Source organism: Lissotriton helveticus, chromosome 3_1, assembly GCF_964261635.1.
Source record: "Lissotriton helveticus chromosome 3_1, aLisHel1.1, whole genome shotgun sequence".
Classification (NCBI taxonomy): domain Eukaryota; kingdom Metazoa; phylum Chordata; class Amphibia; order Caudata; family Salamandridae; genus Lissotriton; species Lissotriton helveticus.
Genome location: NC_136061.1, coordinates 1,547,021,618 through 1,547,042,495, shown reverse-complemented (window position 1 = coordinate 1,547,042,495; position 20,878 = coordinate 1,547,021,618). Strand labels below are relative to the sequence as shown.

General features: G+C 45.3%; 1 protein-coding gene across 4 annotated transcripts in view; it reads right to left on the bottom strand.

The window, feature by feature from the left end:
• Window positions 1-20,878, bottom strand: part of DSCAML1 (DS cell adhesion molecule like 1) — a 516,476-nt gene that overhangs the window by 50,590 nt on the left and 445,008 nt on the right. For all 4 annotated transcript variants that reach the window (XM_078682268.1, XM_078682269.1, XM_078682271.1 and 1 more), the window contains exons 23-29: window positions 20,578-20,741; window positions 18,286-18,384; window positions 10,691-10,879; window positions 5,481-5,768; window positions 3,768-3,923; window positions 1,100-1,130; window positions 687-805 (exon numbers count right to left, since the gene is read on the bottom strand). In XM_078682268.1, the coding sequence (XP_078538394.1) occupies window positions 687-805; window positions 1,100-1,130; window positions 3,768-3,923; window positions 5,481-5,768; window positions 10,691-10,879; window positions 18,286-18,384; window positions 20,578-20,741 (1,046 nt within the window). The remainder of the gene's footprint in view (window positions 1-686; window positions 806-1,099; window positions 1,131-3,767; window positions 3,924-5,480; window positions 5,769-10,690; window positions 10,880-18,285; window positions 18,385-20,577; window positions 20,742-20,878) is intronic.

Below are 20,878 nucleotides of genomic sequence, written 5' to 3'. Positions count from 1 at the left end.
GCACTGGGCCAGGGACAGACTAATTTGCATATAGCCAGGTTCTGAACTGGGATGGTGCAGTGAGCTAAAAAACGGTGATGGATCAAGCCCTGATCTGTTGACTGGGTAGGAGTGTTCTGATTAACTCAGATACTCTGTCCATCACCATCCCCTTTTTGTAATTATTTTGGCCACCATGAGTGTGGAAGGGTATGCTCAGACATGAGTCCCTTGCTCATTGCACCATCAGGATTCAAGCAAGCCGGGCCGAAGACGGCTGTAATGCCAGAAACCGGTCCCCGGAAGCTTGTTTCCTTTCCAGTGAAGAATTGGCTTGGTAGTTTGGTCTGCCCTGTTCCCATGATGCACTGGGCCAGGGACAGACTAATTTGCATATAGCCAGGTTCTGAACTGGGATGGTGCAGTGAGCTAAAAAACGGTGATGGATCAAGCCCTGATCTGTTGACTGGGTACGAGTGTTCTGATTAACCCAGATACTCTGTCCATCACCACCCCCTTTTTGTAGTGGTTTTAAAACAAGCACACTGTAAAATACCTCAAAACACCTCTGGGACCAGCTCCACACAGGTGGTCTGGGTCTAGTTCAGTCAGTACCAACCATCATTTAGAGGCCTGGTCTGGTTCCTCTAGTGTAGGGCCACACATGGACCTAGACAGACAGACACATTCAGAACCAAGACACATACCCAGCTGTTTGATGCCCTCCTTGTCTTCAATCAGAAGCTGGACCCTTGGAATATCAATGTGCAGCCGCGGTCCCTGAGGCGGACCCTTAACTGGAGTGTCGAAGCTCCTGTTGTTCTTGCTAAGGAAAGCAAACAAAAACCGAGACATGAATGCAGGAGAGTGACTAAATGTTCAATCCTCCCAGGCCAAGGTCCCACAATGCACCTCAATCCTAACTTGAGAACGCATAACGTTCTAATGCCTTCACTCCCACCATCTCCGCCCACTAGAATCCTATTAGTGCAGTCAATGCACATTAGTCCTAACCTGTCACCACCTCTGCTACTTTAGTACCTGGATCCCCACCTGTGGCTGCCAATTAACAGCAGTCACACTGATCATTTGCTCCTTCTTTCTTATAGGTTCAACTCACCTTATCAGCATCTCGGCCAAGCTTTTTGCATCTGCAAAGAGAATAACGAAAAGAGCATTAAATCATGGAAAACAGTGAAAATGGTGAGTGAAAAGAAACAAAACCATGACCTGTCGTGGGCCCATGCAGTAGCATGTGCAGGGTTGCCATAAGCTGCAATGCAATCTGGGAACATGGGTCCATATGCCCCCTGGTAGGGTACTAAACAAAGTACAAATAAGTGGGTACAATGGACACCTGCCCTCCTCCCCCCACGCCCCAGGCCACTGCACCTGCTGCACTATTGATCGTGAAACCTCCAAACAGCTGTTACAGCTCCCTTGGCCATCATGATGTAAAATTCAAATCTTGTGCTCTCATGATGGAGCGTTTCAGATATCTACTTCGAACAGCGCTTTAAGAGGGCCAGGGCTCAGCCCTGGCAAAACAAGCATTGGCAAATTCAATAAGTAAGAGTCTCGCACTTGAGTGCTGACAATAGCAATAAAAATGTCTTCTGCAGTGCAAAACTATAAATTAAAAAAAGCAACGACAAAGCCAGACGATCTGGCTTTAATGAGTCGCTGCATGTGAACACAAGCCTTCACAAATGCAGTTTACATGCATAATTGTTGTCCAGCACATTAACAGCTCTCTTGGCTTTGCCAATGCTGGGAAAAGTACCATAAATAAGTACTTCCTGTGTAGAATTCATGAAGAATATAAATAAATGAATGTGACAAACAGTGTGATGATTGTACTTCTAAGTTATAAAATAGTTCCTCATGCAGTCTAAAGGAAACACTTCCCAAAAGGACTAATGATACACCCAATAATCAATAGCATGAGTGAAAATTACTTCTCTCGTTAAAGCCAAAGCACAAGCTATGTATATTCTTAAAAAAGTGTAACAATAGGCGATATTGACAGCTGTGCTATAAAGCAAGAGTTCAAATGATTGCTTTGGGTATGCAGTCCACAGATTAAATAAGAAATTACATATGTGAAAACAAGGTGTACCTCTTAGATGGAAATAGTCCCCCAAACATTCCTAAGTACAGGAATGATGCACCCAAATAGCTGATAGATAGAAGGAGAGGTCAAAATACTCATGTGTGCTTATGCAAGATGGGATTGATAATGTCTCAAGCCCATCGCTGAAACTTCCTGTAGGAGACCGTACTAAAGTACTTTATAGTCTATAGAACAGAGTATGTTCGCTATGAATGGTGCATGTGCAATTCTACATCAAGCTTACAAACAAACATTAAATTAGGTCCTCTATTTCTATTCTTCGCTGAAACAAAAAACAATGAATTGTACCTATATGTTGCTCGCCATCGCTGCAACACACTATCACCAGAAGTACTCTATGTGGCAAGGGACAAAGCAACAGGGCCTAAAAGCAGCCTTGGCAAAAATGCTCAAACCAGCCTCCGCACATTTTGTCTGCTTGTACAGTCTCTTTTTCAGTCAATCCATTCTCTCTCTCCTGCTCTCCACTCTAATCGCTTTCTCTCTGCCTTCCACCTCCCTCCCTCTCTCTTTCTCTCTCTCTTGAAGACTTCCAGTACCTGCTCCAATAACCTCTGTGAGCTGTGGAAAGTGACAAAGTCACCATGGGCTTTCAAACCAGCCTCCAATGGTTCAAGCCCACCAGGGAAATGGCTGGTGTAATAAAAGGTCTGTCCGGCCCTCAGCAGAAACTGTTGTTTACCATTTATGTGCCAGAGCAAGGTACTATTTCATTCCAACTGGATAACCATGGTATTCCATGAGTACATTTGACTCTACCAGTACCTACAGAAAGCAGTCAAGACGCTGCTTATTTTTAAATTTCCCTTGACAAGTGTTATTGCTTATGGCCCGAAAAACTGCACTTTATAAATGGTTTAAAGCAGTCCACTGGAATTCTGCGATGCTGAACCGTTTTTCGCATAATTAAGGATTGAAGCATTTTCCACAAAATCCATCATCAGCGGAATACTCTGCAGATTTGAACAAAAACATTTTTTTCTAGTTTAAACAGTTCAAAACGAATTAAAATCATAGTGAAACGTGTTGCGGCACAGTGGAAGGTCCTTTGCAAAGGTTGACTGGTTACCTTTCTGTTGCTTATTTTTATGTTTGTGTGTTAAACTGAGGTGCAACCTATGCCCAGACAGTGTTAACAATAGTAAAAAGGAAAAAAAAATGAAGTAATTCTATCAGAAAATGTGCCACATTTATTCTGCAGAGTTGTACTTTTCTTGCCACATAATTTAGTCAAACCTGCCACATAATTTCGCCCTCTCCTTCTGCACAGAGCCTCCTCTGCTCTGTTTTCATCCGAATTAAAGCACTGACCTAACTGGTGCCATGTTTCAGATCTCTTGATTTAACTGACAGACATTTGACCTAAGACGGGCCTTACATACTTTTCTCGCCTTAGATATCTCAGACCCATTCAACCTGACATTGCATCACAATTAATAACAGATCATTTCAGAATGGTTTCATAATTGGAAAGGGATTCTAACTAATGTTTCCCAAGGATGGAGCCTTACAGACTTTTTGGTAGTCCATAACAGGGCTTCTGAGACCTCAAGAGCAGTGAAGATGAGGCATTTCAGAAATCTTCCGTCGGTACTGGTACCTGCAAATTGTTTCCCCTTGGTGATCCCTTCCCAGGGTAGAGATGCACACTCACCTCTCAGCCTTTTGAGTCGCTTTTCCTTTCTCTTCTTGCGGATGATGAACAGAAGAGCGATGCCAAGTGTGGCCAGGATCACGGGGCAGGCGATGGTGAACAGTTTCTTTACGTCGTCCCCTTCTCCTTGGGCAGATTTGATTGGGGGGATGGTGCCTGCAGGTAAAAGAGGCTAGTGAGAAAGGCCGGGCCATCAGCAACTGCTGGGGAGAGATTCCAGGCAGCTGGTGACCTCCTCGACAGGTGAGATATTGAGCTGGATAGGACTATTGACTAGGTCTAGTTAGCAAATGGACAGACGGATGGTTTAAGTCGATAGGGTTGCACTAAGGTGATAATCATACAAGATCCAAGTGTGAACTAAACGGGGTGACATATGGGGAAATAATCCTAGCACAGATCTGGGTACGGTCTTAGACAACAACCTGTGCTGGAGTGCACAATGATATACTGGTACTTCAAATGAGAGTGTATTTACCTTGCATTAATTGAGGTATGAGACCTAGGATTACATGTTGTGTACCAGAAAAAAAGGGCAGGATAAGGCCACAGTAAAAATAGCAAGGTCAAATTTAGTTGAAATAGCTAATAAAACGGATACTAGCAAATTGAAAAAGGTAACCATGTAACAAAACCAACTACATATGCAAGTAATTAACCAGAAATGCAAGAACGTAACTGTCTAGCTAAAGTAGCTAAGCAACGGTAAACGCACATTTTGCCTATACCAATTTACTGTACTTAGAACCTGTCTCTACCAATCCAAAACACAACAGAAGCCACGGCTCTGGTTTACTGTGCAGCTTTTGCTACGAAGATAGATAACCGTTTTGCTCTTAAATGTGACCCACTAAGTTTATGTCCGCCAATAGCAAGACTCGTGTACTGCTCCTCCTCCAGGCAGCCAAAAGCAGTGCACCTCTGCCCTGCCCAGGCAGCTGCCTTGTTGGGCATGGAGGACTTATTGTCATCTGCACCTAAATATGAAAACTGTCCGGATGAGGAACTTGTGTTGGCTAGAGTTTTCTATCTTAAGCTAAGAATTTTAGTAGTTTTTGCTCCTGTAACTCAGGGCTACTTTACTTCCGGGTTGGTTATTACCAAGGTTTTTTTGGTTTGTATGTGCATATAATTGCTTTTTATGTACGGTGGGACTCCCACTCGGACGACAGGGAATGATTCAGACATGTGAATCTATGAAAGACACCCCAATACTGGAGAATTGGTATTCTACCTCTGAAATACATTACTCATAACTGGGACACTGCTCATCATCACCAGATCAAGGCGGTGTTATAAGTACAAAAGGTCCGGTCGAGGTGAGATGCATTTCTTGATCATTCGCCCAATTAATGCCATTCAGAGGGCAAAAGAGCTCAAGGAAGTATTGAGAAACAGGGGCACTCAGAGCGTGAGTGCTGTGTTGGACCTGATTGCGTGATACCTCAAGACTTGTGGAGTTTACGGTCTTGTTTCCTTTTGATTGCCTGCAAAACTAGGCCAAATGTTCATGATGTTTATATTTATTGCTAGTAATGGGTTTCAGAGAAATCTGCTGTATTATTTTACGTAACACGTGTCAAGAATTTTTCTGCACATTTGTCAAATGAGTTGTATATTCTTATTTATGACAGCAAATTTTTTTAAGTATTTGTTTTGTTATTTTAGTTTTTATGGGTGTCAGTCAAAAATAAGTGTGATTGATTGACTTACTGCCATCGTAGTCCAATGTGGCAAACTGCGCCGTCTCGTTGCCGCAGCCGGCACTGTTGCATGCCCGCATCCTCAGCTCATACCAGGTGGCCTCGCGCAGCTCGGTGAGGAAGACCTCGTTCGAATTGTTGGTCCGCAGGGTCTGCCAGGCCCAAGTTCCCTTGGGCCGGTACTCCAGAACAATACCAGTGATGGGGCACCCGCCGCTGCTCCAGCCCTGCAGGTTCAGGCGTGCATGTGTGGCATTGACATGGGTGAGCAGGGGCTGGTCTTTACTGCAGGAAGGCTCTGGTAGAGGGAAAAGGGAGAATTTCATCTTGTGACCAAACCATATCCCTACTGGGCAGAAAAATGTACCAAGGGCATAACACATGCATGCAAACCGCAGTTTCAGAGGGAAGATGGCCAGACAGAACTGAATGGGGCAATGTCGCACATAGAAGGGACTTACTACTGACAAAGATACCCAAAGTACTACTTTCTTTTCACAGCAACAACTGGGGGTGGGTTAACGGGCTATTTGCCTGCCATTGCGACCAATCAGCTTGACTCTGCTTAGCTACCATTATCTCCATCTAACATCCACATCCAGTCACATGAAAGCCTATTTTGGATGCAGATATTGCAGTTTTGGGGAATTTGGAAATCAGCTGTTGGCCTTCAGGACATATGTCATTTATTGAGAAACGTTGTGAGATTTATTAGTGTATATTTTGTAATGTAGCAGGTGGTCTTTTTGGGGACTGTGTCTGTTTATTGGCTATCAGGGGCGTTCTGGGCTTGTAAACTTTATCAGGGCAATCATGACCTTCAAGGTGGGTGTTGTACAACGCAATCTGAATCAAGGGTAGCTGTGGCTCTGAGCAACAAGGCTTATGCAAAGGAACAACTGTAAATAATTTAAACAACATCAAAACAACTGAAGAAGGAATCAATAAGTCTCTTAAGAAATCCAACATCTTTTTATAAAAACAGATTGTATTTTATGTATTTTTAGACACCACAACAAAAAAAATTCACCGGATGGTTCCAGAGATATAAAATTTACAGGGTATAGTAAAACAAGATATTTCACTCAACCGTGAAGCGCTGACATATTCACCAAATTTGACACTCAGAAATCTTTTCACTAAAATGTTTGGGCTAGTTGTAATGTGGTCACTTAGAGTCACTTTAGGTGATCAGCTCTAGTAGGGAGCCCATCAGGGAGACCAGAAAGGTCCTCAATCAATTCCATCAGCAGGTGAAGCAGTCTTCAGTCTCTTCCAGGCACTTTTGTCCTTTGAATGGCTTATCTATCGAAGTGGTCCTGATGCAAGGGATGAAGGATGCTGAAGTTGGTCGAAGGATACTGTGGATGCGATGCAGTCAAATGGGGTATTGCTGCAACTACTCCTCGAAGGGGGTGAGGTGGTCCTGGTCACAGGATCAACATTCCTCGAAGCCCTCTCGTGCTGGCAGAAGTCCAGTCGCCAATAGACTAGCAGTCATCCAGTATCACAGTCACGGACCAATCCTTCCTGGGGGTCCCAAGCTGCACTTCAACAACACTCAAGGGCTCCGTGAACTCAGGTTAAACTTTGTGTGTCGGGTCCTGGTCCTTGGTGCTGCACAGAGGCTGGTTGACGATTCTGGGCTACCAACTTGTCCTAGCAAGCTTCTCAGGCTGTGTGTTCCTGTGCTGTGAACATGAGCCTGTTTCACTGAATTTTAGAGTCTCTTGGCTTTGGCTGGGCTCTGGAGACAACTGCTCCCCAAGCAGAACACAACAAGCACAGTTCCTCTTCTTTGCTAACCGCCAGGTTCAGCAGGTTCCATCTATGCCAGTGCAGCCTCTCTTTGCCGGTTCCTTGATATAACACCTCCTCCAGTGGCTGGCCTCTATTGTTTCCTTTCCTGGGAGTTATTGGCATGTCTCCCCAGAAGGGCAGAAAGCTGTCTGCAGGACAGATCCCGAATCCTACAGTAAATGGGCACTGGAAACCTTGGGCAGCTAAGGTAGCAACTTCTAAAGTTGCACTTTGCCTTTCAGTGACATTAAATTCAATGTAACCATTAAACATTAAATCAGATTTATTGCACTGACTCTTTTGATACCTTATAACCAACGTTAGTAGCCTCAATCGGAAGTTAGCAGGGCTGAGGTGTGAGCCTGTAACTCTGTACTTGCCAATGGGGCACCAGCCTTTCCACAGACAATGGTAATTTAGGGGTTTTGCTACTGGAACATGTAAAAGTACATATTCCACTTTTTAAATATAGCACCCTGTATTTAAAGCATGGGGCTTGTTAGGTCTACCTTTGGAGTGACTTGCATATATAATTAAGAAGGGAGGTTTGGGCTTTGCAATAACCTTAAATGGCAAAGTCAAGTTAGCAGTTTAAAACTGCCCTTTCAGTCTGCAGTGGCAGACTGGTGGCCATGTTTTACCATTTGCTACTCACGGTGGCACAACAAGTGCTGCAGTCCCTGTGGAACATCCTAACTTACAGGCCCTGGATACCCCTGGTACCATATAATAGGGGTTTACAAGTAAGTTAGGCTATGCCAATAGGGACAATCCAATTAAACAAGAACAACGTTAACATGCAAAATCCTGTTTAGCAGGGCTCAGGTACTTCAGAGCCATTACATCAGAACCTAGCAGTTAAGTTGGGAGCAAAAAGTGGGGATAAATCTCCAAAAAACAGGTTTCCTTACAACACTACAATACAGTATGTCTTCAGGAACAGGGTTGGGCCTGGCAAGGCACCTTTTAGGCAATAATGTCCAAGCCAAATGTGGTGATGACATCACAGCGTTGTGCTGGTGCAGTGTCAGACGTGGAGATGCTGTCCGGTGCACGGATGGTGTCGGATGCGTGCAGATATAATGCTTTGGAAGGCAGCAGGAAACGCATTGAGGCCTGTCATAGGGGTAGTGCATAAGACACTCACACTTGTGGTGTCTGTGCCAGTCACAGTGGGTAGGTGTGGGAAATGTGTCAAAATCTTGTGTGGGATAGTTTGAGGTTCAGGCATGGGGGAATGTCTTCCCCAGTCATGATGACAGTGTTGTGGTACAGGCTTGGGGATAGTGTCAGGTTAAGGCATGCAGAAAGTATTGGGCCACACGCAGAGATGGTGTCAAGGCTTGGTGAGGGATGGTGCTGAGGTCCATGTGTATACCAGGGTCAAGCCTGCATAGTGTGTTGGAGCCAGGTAAGGGAACAGTGTTAGCTATAGGCATGGGGGTTGTGTCAAGATTAGTTACAGGGATTCTGCTGGGCTCTGGCATGCAGGTAGAGTTACCACCGGGGGTGGGGATGGTGTCAGGAAGAGTTGTGATATTGTGTGGGGAGGCAGGCATGGACAAGGTATGGGGAAAGTGTCAGGGACAGCTGGGGGTATGATGTTGGGGATGGGTTCAGGTATATGGATACAGTCAGTTCCAGGTGTAAAGATGGTGCTAGAAAGAGTTGCGGGTATTGTGTGAGGGCCAGATCTGGGGATGGTGACAGGGCAGTTGTAAGTATGATGTGTACAGGAATGTACAGGAATTTATATAGCGCAAATCACCGAGCGGTTTCTAAGCGCTTGCTTAGGGAACCCGTCCTGGTATTCCCCTGTGAGATAACCCGAGCAGGGAATCCGCAAGGTGAAAGCCAGGCATCCCACAGCGAGGGGCCGTTGTGGAGACTAAGCAAGCTATTGCCCAGAGTCGCAGAGTGTGAACCCGTGAATCGAGTAGGCACCGGAGCGAGAATTGTCAAGTCCATGGACATTTTAAGACTCAAGACGCCGCCGAGCCGGGAATTGAACCCTGGTCCCGGGCTGACCTCTGCTTCCAGGTCTGCCTCCTCTAACCAGTGAGCCACACTTCTCCATGATGTCAGGTCCAATCATGACAATTGTATGGGCTCTGGCATAGGGATGGTGTCAGGGGTGCCTTCTCTTCATTGGCTTCAGGGCAGAGCTCTGCCACCTGTGAGCCGCCACATAATTCATGGAGCCACTGCTAAATTAAATGATTGCATTTGTAATAATTTAATTTAGCAGTGTTCATGCAAACACATCTTTGTGTTTACATGAACACATCAGAGGGCACGTCAGCCCTCTTGGCCTCTCTGCCAGGCACCTGGTGGCAAGAGGAAGAGGGAACTGAGGGGGCTGAGTGATGATCCAGATATAGAGTGTTTAAAAACACAGTACTCTGGAGATGGGTATCTGGATACCGCATGCGAGTAGTATAGTTCAACTATGACCCAATGACACAGGCACAATCCTTTTTATTTGGATGACTTTCTGTGCAAGTCTCAGGCAGCACAGTATATCTGCTAAAATGGGGCTATTAGGGCACACTTCAGTGCATCCCTGAAGCCAATGAGGAGCCACACAGTGTAGCAGGGGCTGGAGGCTCAGCTTCTGACAGGGCTGTTCTTCCAGTCCTATCAAGTCCTATCAAGAAGTTGAGGGAGGGCTTGAGGTGAGTCTTGCTCTGGCCCTGATTCTCTGCTTGTCTCCTCGTAAGGAATCATGGGTTGCTAGTTCCAATGTCCAGCGCCGAAATCCTGCTCTGCTACTTCCACAGAGCTTCCGAGCTGCCAGCAAAGGAAGAAAGGTAAGAAGAAAATATAATTCATTGTGGTTTCCCAACACAAGTGTGAGTGAAAGTGTGTTTCACTCACACATGAGCAGAGTGATTGACAGAGAATGAGTTGAGTGTGTGTTACTTTAATGTGCTTGAGTGTCAATGAGAGTGAAAAAGTGAGAATCAACGAGTGAGTGAAAATTAATATGGGAAAGCGAGGCAGTGTGAGGGAATTTGAGTGAGTGAAGGGGAGATTGTGAGAGAGAGTGGGTCAGGGTGCTTCTATCAATGGAGCAGCAGGTACAGTTGTAGCAGGGCACAGAGGTCCAAGTGCAACTGCACCTGGTGCACTATTAAAGCAAAATATCTGTACCCCAGGAGTTCAAATCAGAGCCCTGGTAGACCAGTAGTTGTGTGTGAGGGCCAGTGATTATGAAAGTATCTGTGTGTGCGAAAGTGAGTTTATGAGAGAGTGGTACATTTGTGTGTGAGTGCACGCAAGGCAAATTTTTAAAACAATCAGATGAACCTGTGAAAGGTATTACGGCCCACCACTTTTAGGGATCAACAGCAGCCACAGGGTATCAGGGTCATTGCAGGGGAGACTAATGCAGGGGTGTTTCTGGCCCATGTCCCTTACCTCGCCCATGGGTCTTGGCCTCGATGATCTCGCTGATGCGGCCGGCGCCCACGCTGTTCTTGGCTGCCAGCTTCACCTTGTACCAGGTGCCACACTTCAGATTATCCAGCTTGAAGGCGCGCTCCCCTGAGCTGATGAAGACGTCTTTCCACTCCTCACTGTTGTCCACGGAGTACTGGAGCACAAAGCCTGAGAAGGAACAGAGGGAGCAGGGTTATATTCAGGCTCTACTCGCCCTTGTATATTCAAGCGCCCCCCCCATTTTAATTGATAGTCATCATGCATCAGCAGTGTGAGTGGGAGGGGAGAGGCAGGCGCCATTTAAAGCCAGGGCTAGATTTTTTCCAACGCTCTGGAACAAATGTACTCTACGAATCCAGAAATTGGGGTCAAGGTGTGGCAGAGGAAAGGTGATGGAGTCACAAGAGACGGCATGAAAAAGCAGAGTCTGACAGTGAACTTATTTATTTTAAAACACATTTGTTGCAAATAAATTGGCAACAAGGACATATGTGACAGTAAATCTATTCTAGGTTACTTAATTTGTTACCAAGAGGTCGCATTTGAAAATATCTTGCAGGGTTAAGACACCTGCGGCAGAGATCATTGTGTGCCCAGCAGTTTTGAAGGGATTACAATAGTGGTAAATTAACTCCAAGGGCTAACACAGTTCTAAGAGAGTTCTGCGTTTTGTCCCATCACAGTTTGACCCATGAAGGAGCATAGAGAGTTAATGGGTCCGAGGCAAAGTACATTATGTAAAACACAAATCACATACAGATTTGTATTTTATTTAGATAGGTGAGCGGGCTACTGCTTTTGACGCAGATTATTTAGTTACTTCCAGTCCATAAATTGCAAGCTTTTGTAATATAGCACAGTGACCTATTGACTGCATGCAGCTCCTTGATGCCAAACTGTAGGTGATGAGTTAAGAGTCTTATTGTTTTCCCTCTTGGTTTTCTAAGATTGCACAGAAGGGTTCCTTTGGGAATCAATTAAATCGCTAGTACAGACAAACACAATCACTGCATTATGTTTTATATCCTGACTTTACGCACCCCCCCAAACATTCGTTTTTAACATATAATGTCTACAAGTATGGATGATATGTGATTCTTACACCTTATAATCCTCGTTGTCTTGTGTAACTTTTTCTGAAAATTGATTTACACGTTTGTGTGATTTATTGTGCCTCAGTGATGCAAAGTGCTCTGACATCCTACATTGAAATGAGTAGCACTGTAAAAGAATTAAAATAAAAAAATAGTAGGTGCCATATAAATCAAGATTTGTGTGATTACTCATAGAGGCAGATAAATCTTGCATCCTTTCAGTCCAAGAACATGACTTAAATAGGTAGTTGAACAAAGTTAAAAACCTGCTTCCAAAAATCATAGTTTCTCTTATGTACTTGTGAAATATGTGCATTTGTTTCCTTAGGCTGCATTGACATCTAGGGGTAAGGCTCCAGATGGCCCACAGACAGGATCATATTTGAACAAAAGAATGGTTGAGACCCTTTTAATCAGGCCTTGGTTTGGTCCTAGCTGTATGTTAAAATAAGAAAGCCCCCTCGCTGCCTGCACGTAGAATGAAGAGAACAGGGGGGTGGGGTCCCCTAATTTATATCCTGTGTTGGAAAATGACACCAGGACAAATTCAGCCGGTTTTGCGGGGTCGGCAGGATCCCAGATTAGATCCAGAAATGTTATGTTATGTTACATAAATTTGTAACGCGCACAGATACTCATGAGTGTCCCGGCGCGGTGCCTAGAGGAGTGTGGAAATCGCTGCTGCAACAGGTATCGCGGCTGCTTTCTGGAATAAACTGCCCCTATACCTGCGCACCATTTCAAGTCATAATCAATTTCGTGGGGAGCTAAAAACGTGGCTGTTTGACACCTAACGGATTTTGCTTAAATTCACATCTGAGCTTTTTCTGCTTGCGCTGAATAAATATTCCTGATTTGATTTTATCTAGCAGGATCCCCCTACTTTTCTGCTCTGGTCTCACCCAGACTCTTCGTTCTTGTACGTCCTCTCTCCCCTGCTGCCCGTTTCCCTCAGTACTCCTGCTTTTGGTCCTCTCTCACCTGCCCCTCTAGTTTCCATCTCTTTCCTTCCCTATACCACCTGTCGCGCATCACCATCTCTTGATATCGTCCTTTCCTTTCCTCCCCTTCCCCCACACCCTGCCCCACCCCCGTCTCAGAGGCAGGGCCTGTTGCGAAGCAGGCCTGCTTGCTATTCCGCACCACGACTGGCGCTGCGGCAGAGCACATTAAACATGGATTTCCGACTAATTCCATACACGCGATGCAGATAAAGTGCTCTTTTTGCATTATTGAGAGCCTGGGCCACGAGCTGGAGGCGGCGGAGTATATGGAAGCCATAGGCGTGAAGCTTGTGTCTGTTGCACAGAAGTGAAACCAGCGTGGGGTTTATATAGGTGGGGGATAAATATATTATCATTCCGATGTTTGCGTTGAGCACTTCATCTACTGGGTCACTGTCACATGACAAGGATTGGAATCCATGCACTGCAGCGGCGCACACACATGCAGCTCTGGAGTATACACACCAACCCCGTGTCTAAGTAGGAAATGGCAGTCTCTCACCTGCAGGTTACACACAGAGCAGGTTACAGACTTCGGAAACTGGACATTGCAGCACCCTCAAACAGACCCACAGATCTCTGCAGCAGATGCATCAACCAATAGAGCTATCTTCCCGTGGTTGGAGCCACGCCCACCCGGTTAATCTCCGATCTCAACCAGGTCAAGTCACCCACTGAGGTACCTTACGATGACTTGAAATGCGTGAACTGGAGGCCAATCTGTTTTATATAATTGTTTTTATTTCTGTTTTTGACACAACGAAACAGGCTAATTCCATATTCCGGCGATGTGTCATCCCAGTTAACATATTACAGCGATGGAGATCTCTCCTTTTCATTGTCGCACCCCACACACCTCTTTCTCCCTCTCACACACACCTGTGGAGATGCATCAACACACTGACCTCGGCCTTGCCGGGACTGGGAGCCTGGCCAGACAGTTATAACAGATACTTGCTGCAGGTCATAGCCCAAATCTTAGTGATTTGAAACTTGTGAAACATTAGTGAAGTAGTGTGGCTCACTGGTTAGAGGCGGCAGACCCGAGAGCAGAGGACGGCCCGGGACCAGGGTTCGATTCCCGGCGCAGCAGGTTTCTGGACCAGGGTCAGCGGACTCGATAATTCTCTCGCCTCGGTGCCCACTCTGATCAGCGATCACACTCGGCAACTCTGGGCATTAGCTTGCCTCATCTTCACTAACGGCCCCACCAGACCGCTGGGGATGCCTGGTCTCACCCTGGAGATACCCATTAAGGCACCATCTCTCAGGGAAGCCAGGAAGGGTTTCGCAGCGGTCGAAGCGCCTTGGGACCCTACGGGTAAGTAGTGCGCTATATAAATGCCTATACATTTTACATTTTTTTACATTTTAGTCTCACTCACACACACACACACACACACACACTGCCATCTCAGACCTGACAACCACCCCGCTCCCCACCCCTGACATTCGGGACTTCCCTGGTGGGCAGCAGCAGGTAGATTAACCCCCGGAGCTATCTAGCCAGTGGCCAGCAGCACGTGCCGTCAGCAGGTGTAGTAACTCATGGTAATCTCCCATCAGCATCAATTGGCTGCGGCTCCTCGGTGCACTGAACATCTTGCTCTATCAGCACCCTTGCCTCTCCCATGTGACCGCTGATTCCATCAACAGACACGTGTGTGTAACACTCTCCCTAGGTCCAGTCAATGGTGTTCTCACCAATTACTCGTTTGCCCATCGGAGGGTGCAGCGCGCGGGGCGTCATCGACCGGGAGCCCGCCGCAGCTGGAGCGTCGGATTGAATTAGCTCCCGGGGGGAGGTGCTCGCGCGCCGCTCGCGCGCTCTTCCTGGGAGCACTCATCAGCAAAGCGTTGATTCCCCTCAGCTGGACTTCTCGGCCTTAACTTGGCCGCTCCCAGGAGAGCTCGACGGTTGTAAGGCCTCCCTAGCAGTATCAAAGGCGAGAGAGAGTGGTGTGTACCCGAGTGACCAGGGCGCTGGGCCTGAGACAGAAATATGGCCTCCAAAAACGCCTGGACTCTCGTGTAGCCCAGTTAAGGCCTAGCTCTGGGGAGCTTGAGACCAGATACACTGTATAGTAGAACACAGAGTAATGTAGCCTTTGGGATAATCTTCCTCATCCTCTTCTGTTTATTACACAACTTCTGTCCAGAAAAGCTTTAAAAAACAGGCTTTACACTCTTTAATGGACCTCTGGGTCTAGTTTAGTTTCTATTTGAATGTTATTATTACCATGACACCTTTTAGGCATCAGTAGTGCTTGCTTTATAAGATCTTAAATACACATGATCGTATCTGACATGGAGAACGCTGCCATCCCGCCGCTAGCCTGGATTGAAGACGCCACACCAGAGGGTGAACTGGGCGTAGACTGCATCTCCAGCTTTACTAATAATGGCCATGCCAGGAACTTGATTTCCTTCCACTTTAGAGACAAATTTCCATATTTAGCCGCGAAGCCTGATTTAGCCGCGATGGAGGGTGAATTGTAACTGTTTTACATTTCGCTTTTGAGTATCATATGCTCATACACTGGACGCCCTTTCCAGTGCACCCATATTTACTTCCAAGACAGGAAGCCACGTGTTAATATAAGCACTTTATTGAGACGCCTGAGAAGTTCTCCATTCCTGATGAGGCGCAAATGAATGGGCTGAAACGCGTCGACCCCACAATTTGGAGGTGTCTGACACACTATGAATGATGTGTATAAGAAATCGTTACACGGTCCTTTTAAGTAGAGGGTTGAAGTATCCCTTCGAGTGGATCTCTATTTGAATTGTACTGTATGTTTATTGTTTAGCATCCGTACAACACAAGAATGGGAAGGAAGGAATTGTATATGTATGTATTCATTTGTGTACATGATTTGCGTGCTGTGTTATTTCAAAGATAAAAAGATAAATATATTTTTTGACTATTACTTTTGGAGTCGGTATCAGAGTCAAATGAAATAAGTGTACAGATTTAATACACATGGAGAGGGATCAATTTGTTTTTTCCTTCTAAAAAAATAGTCTGTTTGTTCCTCCGCATTACTGTTTGCTTCCACAATACCTTTTAGGCATCAGCAGCGCTTTATAAGACCTTAAATACATAAAAACAAACAACACAATGTCACACAATGCAGCACAATACTAAAGATACTAAACATACTAAATTGCACATACTCTTCTGGAAGCAACTAAACACCCTTCTATTCTAATAATGAGTTTGGCCATTCCTGGCAGTACTTAGAAGCTACAGCCTCAGGTAACATGCTGGTACATTGAAATATCTAAGAGAGTTGTAAAAATTATAAAGTAAAGTAGCATCCAGAAATCATTCCAGGAATATATTGGGTACATGTGATTTTTGTGCTGGATGCAACCAACCGCAGAGATGGAGCCTGCAGAATGCTCAACTGCAAAGCTACGCTCATCTCCTTTATAACAACTTGGCATTGGGCCGGTTTCTGCGTGGCTTGTTGGTTACGCCTCACATCACTGTCAGATGCAAGGCCACACATAATGTACGATCTTTGAAAAGTAATCATACCAACCAATCAAGTGCTGAAGGAGGAAATACTATCACCGACAGTTAACAGCAGGAGATCAGGAGAGGCATTATAACACAAGGTGACTATGCAGCAATAAATACCTCTTGCTGTAGTTTGTCAACCGTCTCTGAATCTGCACAGTAATTTGGCCACTTTCCTAGCACCGTCACCACAGACATTGGAAACAATAGAGCACAATAACATAGGTTTGAGGCCTACAGAACACATGATTACTCCATAGCTTAGGTTGTGGGGAGCAGTATGTGGGTACGAGGGTGACCAAAGTTGGAAGAAAAAGTTATGTCCATTTAAGATGATGACTACCAGAGCTAGAACTATTTCAGGTGGTTATTTATAAACTGAGAGAAAAACAGAAGAAACTTTTTACAGGCTTAATGATAAAGGGTGGAAACAACTGATGAACCCTTCAGGAGGCTTTAGACTCCTTTTGATTGAAGTTGCCCATGAAATACATTTTTGATTAGTATTTAACAGAAATGCTTCAGGTTCTTATTGTCCATTTGTTGCTGGCTTGTACTTGACAGGTAGGTGGGGTACTGGATTAGTGGGTAGAGATTGTGCATCAACACTGAAGGTCTGTCACTGTTCCTAAACAACTGTTCCATTGGTGACGGTCATCTTGAAGTTACCATAAGCTTATTGGGTCTGTGTGGTTTTGTCACAGTAAAACTTCTAAAGAAATAATGGCTGTTAAATAAATCTAATTTTCCTCTTTGAAAAGTAAATTATTTCAAAGCACATTGAGTAAAAGTTTCCTTGCATATCACCCGTAGTCAAGTAACTTGGTAAAACGGATAATTAGATGCAATTTAGTATAATTAACTCTTGAGTGTGGCTCAGACAGGAAGTTGAAACTTGAAAAAAAATGGGTGCATCAGCCCCCTGCTGATAAATTGACATGAATCATGTTTTGTGCTATTTTGGGTAGAAGCCCAGTTATACAACTTTGCCTGGGTATGGAAGACAGTGAGGCAGACAGAAATAAGATTTGACAGAAGTTGCTGGTAACTAGGGAAATGTTTTCCACATTTTGGTAGGTTAATGTACATTTAAAATAGCGATATTATCTGTGGGTGATAATTTTAATATGATATGAAGCCTCAAGGCTTTTCGTGATTTTCCGACTTGCTTTGAATTTGTAGCACGAATGGCAACTCGTGATACTTAATCAAAAGATCAAGCAAGTAACCTGTACAAGCAAGTAACTATAACATCCTCTTGCGGCTGGAGGAAGATCTCACCAAGGTGCGCAAAGACCTCCAGCGGCAGTCCCACGAGTACCAGTCCCTGCTCAACATTAGGATGAAGCTGGAGGCAGAAATCGATACCTACAGGCGGTTGTTGGATGGTGGTGATGAATTCACCCTGCAGGATGCCCTGACCAGCAGTTCTGCCTCCAGCACACAGATGGTGAAGAAGGTCATCACCACTACACAGAAGGTTGTCGATGGAAAGGTGGTGTCAGAGAGCAACGACACAAAAGTCATCAAGTCCTAAACCACGCCCTTGACCTCCCCGTACCATGCATTGAAAAAAGTGAAGCTGTGATTGGTTGACAATGTTCAAAAAACAGAATGCAACTTTTTTTTACCCTCGGCCCTTCTATTTGCCAATAAATGATGATAGCCAAAAAAATAAAAAAAATCAAGCATTTCCTGACTAGCTAATGTCTAAGAGAAAGCTACAGTTTTTCAAATGTAATACTGTTTTTTAACAATGTTGGGCAGTTCTTGGTTGTTTGCGCGAAGGGAACAAATAAATGACTGTAAGATGACTTTGACTTGGGTACTGAATTCCAATGGATTTTTTTGGGAGGAGTAGCCCACCACACCTGAACCCACTCTTCCATTACAGCGCCTGCCCACTGTTCTCAAGGGATATTGTTAGCAGCGTGCATTAAGTCACCTTACCTCTGATTGAGCTGCCACCGTTGTCACCAGGAATCCAGGTCAGTGTGATGGAGGATGCCGATGTCTTGGAAACTGTGAGACGCGGCTGGTCTGGTGGCACTACAGTAAGAAGAATCAGCAACTATGTCACTAGAAATCAAGTTCAAGTCTCTGGGGGAACTGCCCCTCACCACATCCTCTTTAAACATAGGAGCATAGCACCACTAGGAACATCAGACAGCGTACACAAAGATTTATAACAGCATGTGCAATAAGCGCCAAAGCTATCTTACGCTGGAATGGAACGTTAGTGTTGCAGGTTACACACTTCCTTGCAAAAACTGAATTAGCACCTACGCTTTCTTAGTGGGATTGAGGTGGTCTGTAACTTGCAGAAAACACATATTCGTGAAGTAGGCACATTAGTTGACTGAGCTGTTGCTATCTTGTATTATCTGACTCACTGGTTAAACAAACATTCACCAGACTTGCATGAGCTGTACCGATTGAAATGTATCTGTTCCCCTCTACAGTGCTTCAGCATCTCATTTACCTGAAGTGAAGCACTACTACCCCTTCTTCCATTCTCGAGATCACCACAAGCTACCAGTTGATTTGATGCTTAAAGGCAAGCAGTTGATGGATGGAACTTCATTGGCTAACATTTATGGGTGCTAATAGTAGGACAATCTCTGTTGCTAGCAGGTGATGTGCATCAAGGGTCGGCAGACCTCAATGTATGGGAAATTCCACATTTAAAATAGTTAAATTGTAGTTTTCTTAGGCTGGCATGTGATAGGTGCTACAATGAAGGGTAAAGCTCAGATAACAGTTGATGGGTTTATGGGTCTAAAGACCTCATTGGCTAGCAGTCCCAGAGGTATGTAGATCTCATTGACTAGAGGTTCATAGGTGTTATGTGTTTGTAGACTTTGTTGACTAGCGTGTGATGGGTGCCATCGGGTCTGTAGATCTCACTGCTAGGCGTTCTTGGGTTCAATGAGTGTGCAGATCTCATTAAAGGATGGTTGATGGTTGCTATGGACTGATGGACTTAGTGGGATAGTACTAGATGGGTGCCACAAGCCTGCAGGTCTTATTGGATAGTAGTTGGTGGAGCCAATGGTCTGAAGGTTTCTTGGGAAACAGTAAATGGGCAACATGTCTGTAGATTTCATAGGCCAGCATATGATGAGTGTCCTGGGTCTGTAAACACTGGCTGGTGGGTGGATCTGAAGGCCACCTTTGCTAGTAGTTAATGACTCATCAGTCTGTAGGCCTAGCTGAGTAGCAGCTGATGGGTGGCATGTGCATGCAGACATAAGTGCTTAGCAGTTGATGGGCTCTATTGACCTGCAGACCTCACTAGACATAGAATGGCAGTTGAGAGGTCCCCAAAGTCTACAGACCGTATTAGTTAGCATTTGATGGGTACCAAGAGTCTGTAGGCCTCACTGGCTAGCAGTTGATGGGTGACCCATGTCTCCAGATCCTATTGGCTAGCATGTGATGTGGGGCTGGGTCTGTAGACCGTGGCTAGCAGTTGATGTTTATGGTGGGTCTGCAGACCTAATCGGCTAGCAGTAGGCCCCATGCCCTGGAGACCTCATTGATGTTGATCAATGTCATGTGTCTGTGAACACTGGCTATCAGATGATGGATGCTATAGGTGTACAGACCTCATTGGCTAGAAGTTGATACGCACCATGTTCCTGCAGACCACATTGGCTAGGTGTTGATGGGTGCCAGGAGTCTGTACAAAAGGCGGTGGTGATGGACGGAGCATCTGAACCAATCAAACACTCACACCCAGTCAACAGATCTGGGTTTAATCCATCACAGTTCTTTAGCCCACTCTGCCACTCCAGTTCAGACATGCCATATGCAAATCAGTCTGACCCTGTGCCTCATGGGAACAGTCCAGCCCGAACTGCCAACACATGCCTTCCCTGGACCGGAATCAAGCTTCCTAGGACCGGTTTCTGGCATCTCAGCCATCTTTAGCCAGGCTTGCTTGAATCCAATGGCAAAGTGAGCAGGGGACTCACGTCTGAGCATACCCTGCCAACTTATGGCGAACATAGCGCTACAAAAGGGGGTGGTGATACACCAGCTAGTTAATGGGTGCTGTAGGTCTGTAGATCTCATTGGCTAGGATTTGATAGACAACATGTTTCTGCAGTCCTCATTTCTAGGTGTTGATTGTTCCACATCTTTGTGTGCTTTGGTCAGCTGTGACTGATGCTGTAGGACTGTTGATGGGTGCCATAGGGGGTGGGGCAAAGCAGGCTTATGGGGCAGAAGGTCTCTTACCTTGAACTAGCAGATTGACTATGATTGTATCAAAGCCCCAGGTGTTGGTGGCTGTGCATGTGTAGTATCCAGAATCTTCAGCCTTCACGGAGCGCAGGATCAATGTGCCATTGTTCTGGATCAGCCTGTGCCCATCCACTGTCACTGGGATAGCAGAGTCTTCACTGGAAAATGAGAGTAAAAAGCAGTTATGATGAATAGAACCACATACATCTGAATCAATGAACTCCTTAATCAATTCAGCTGCTGAAGTTGAAGGGCTTATGTAAACCTCAGGGTATCTCTCTAAGCAGAGAAAAGT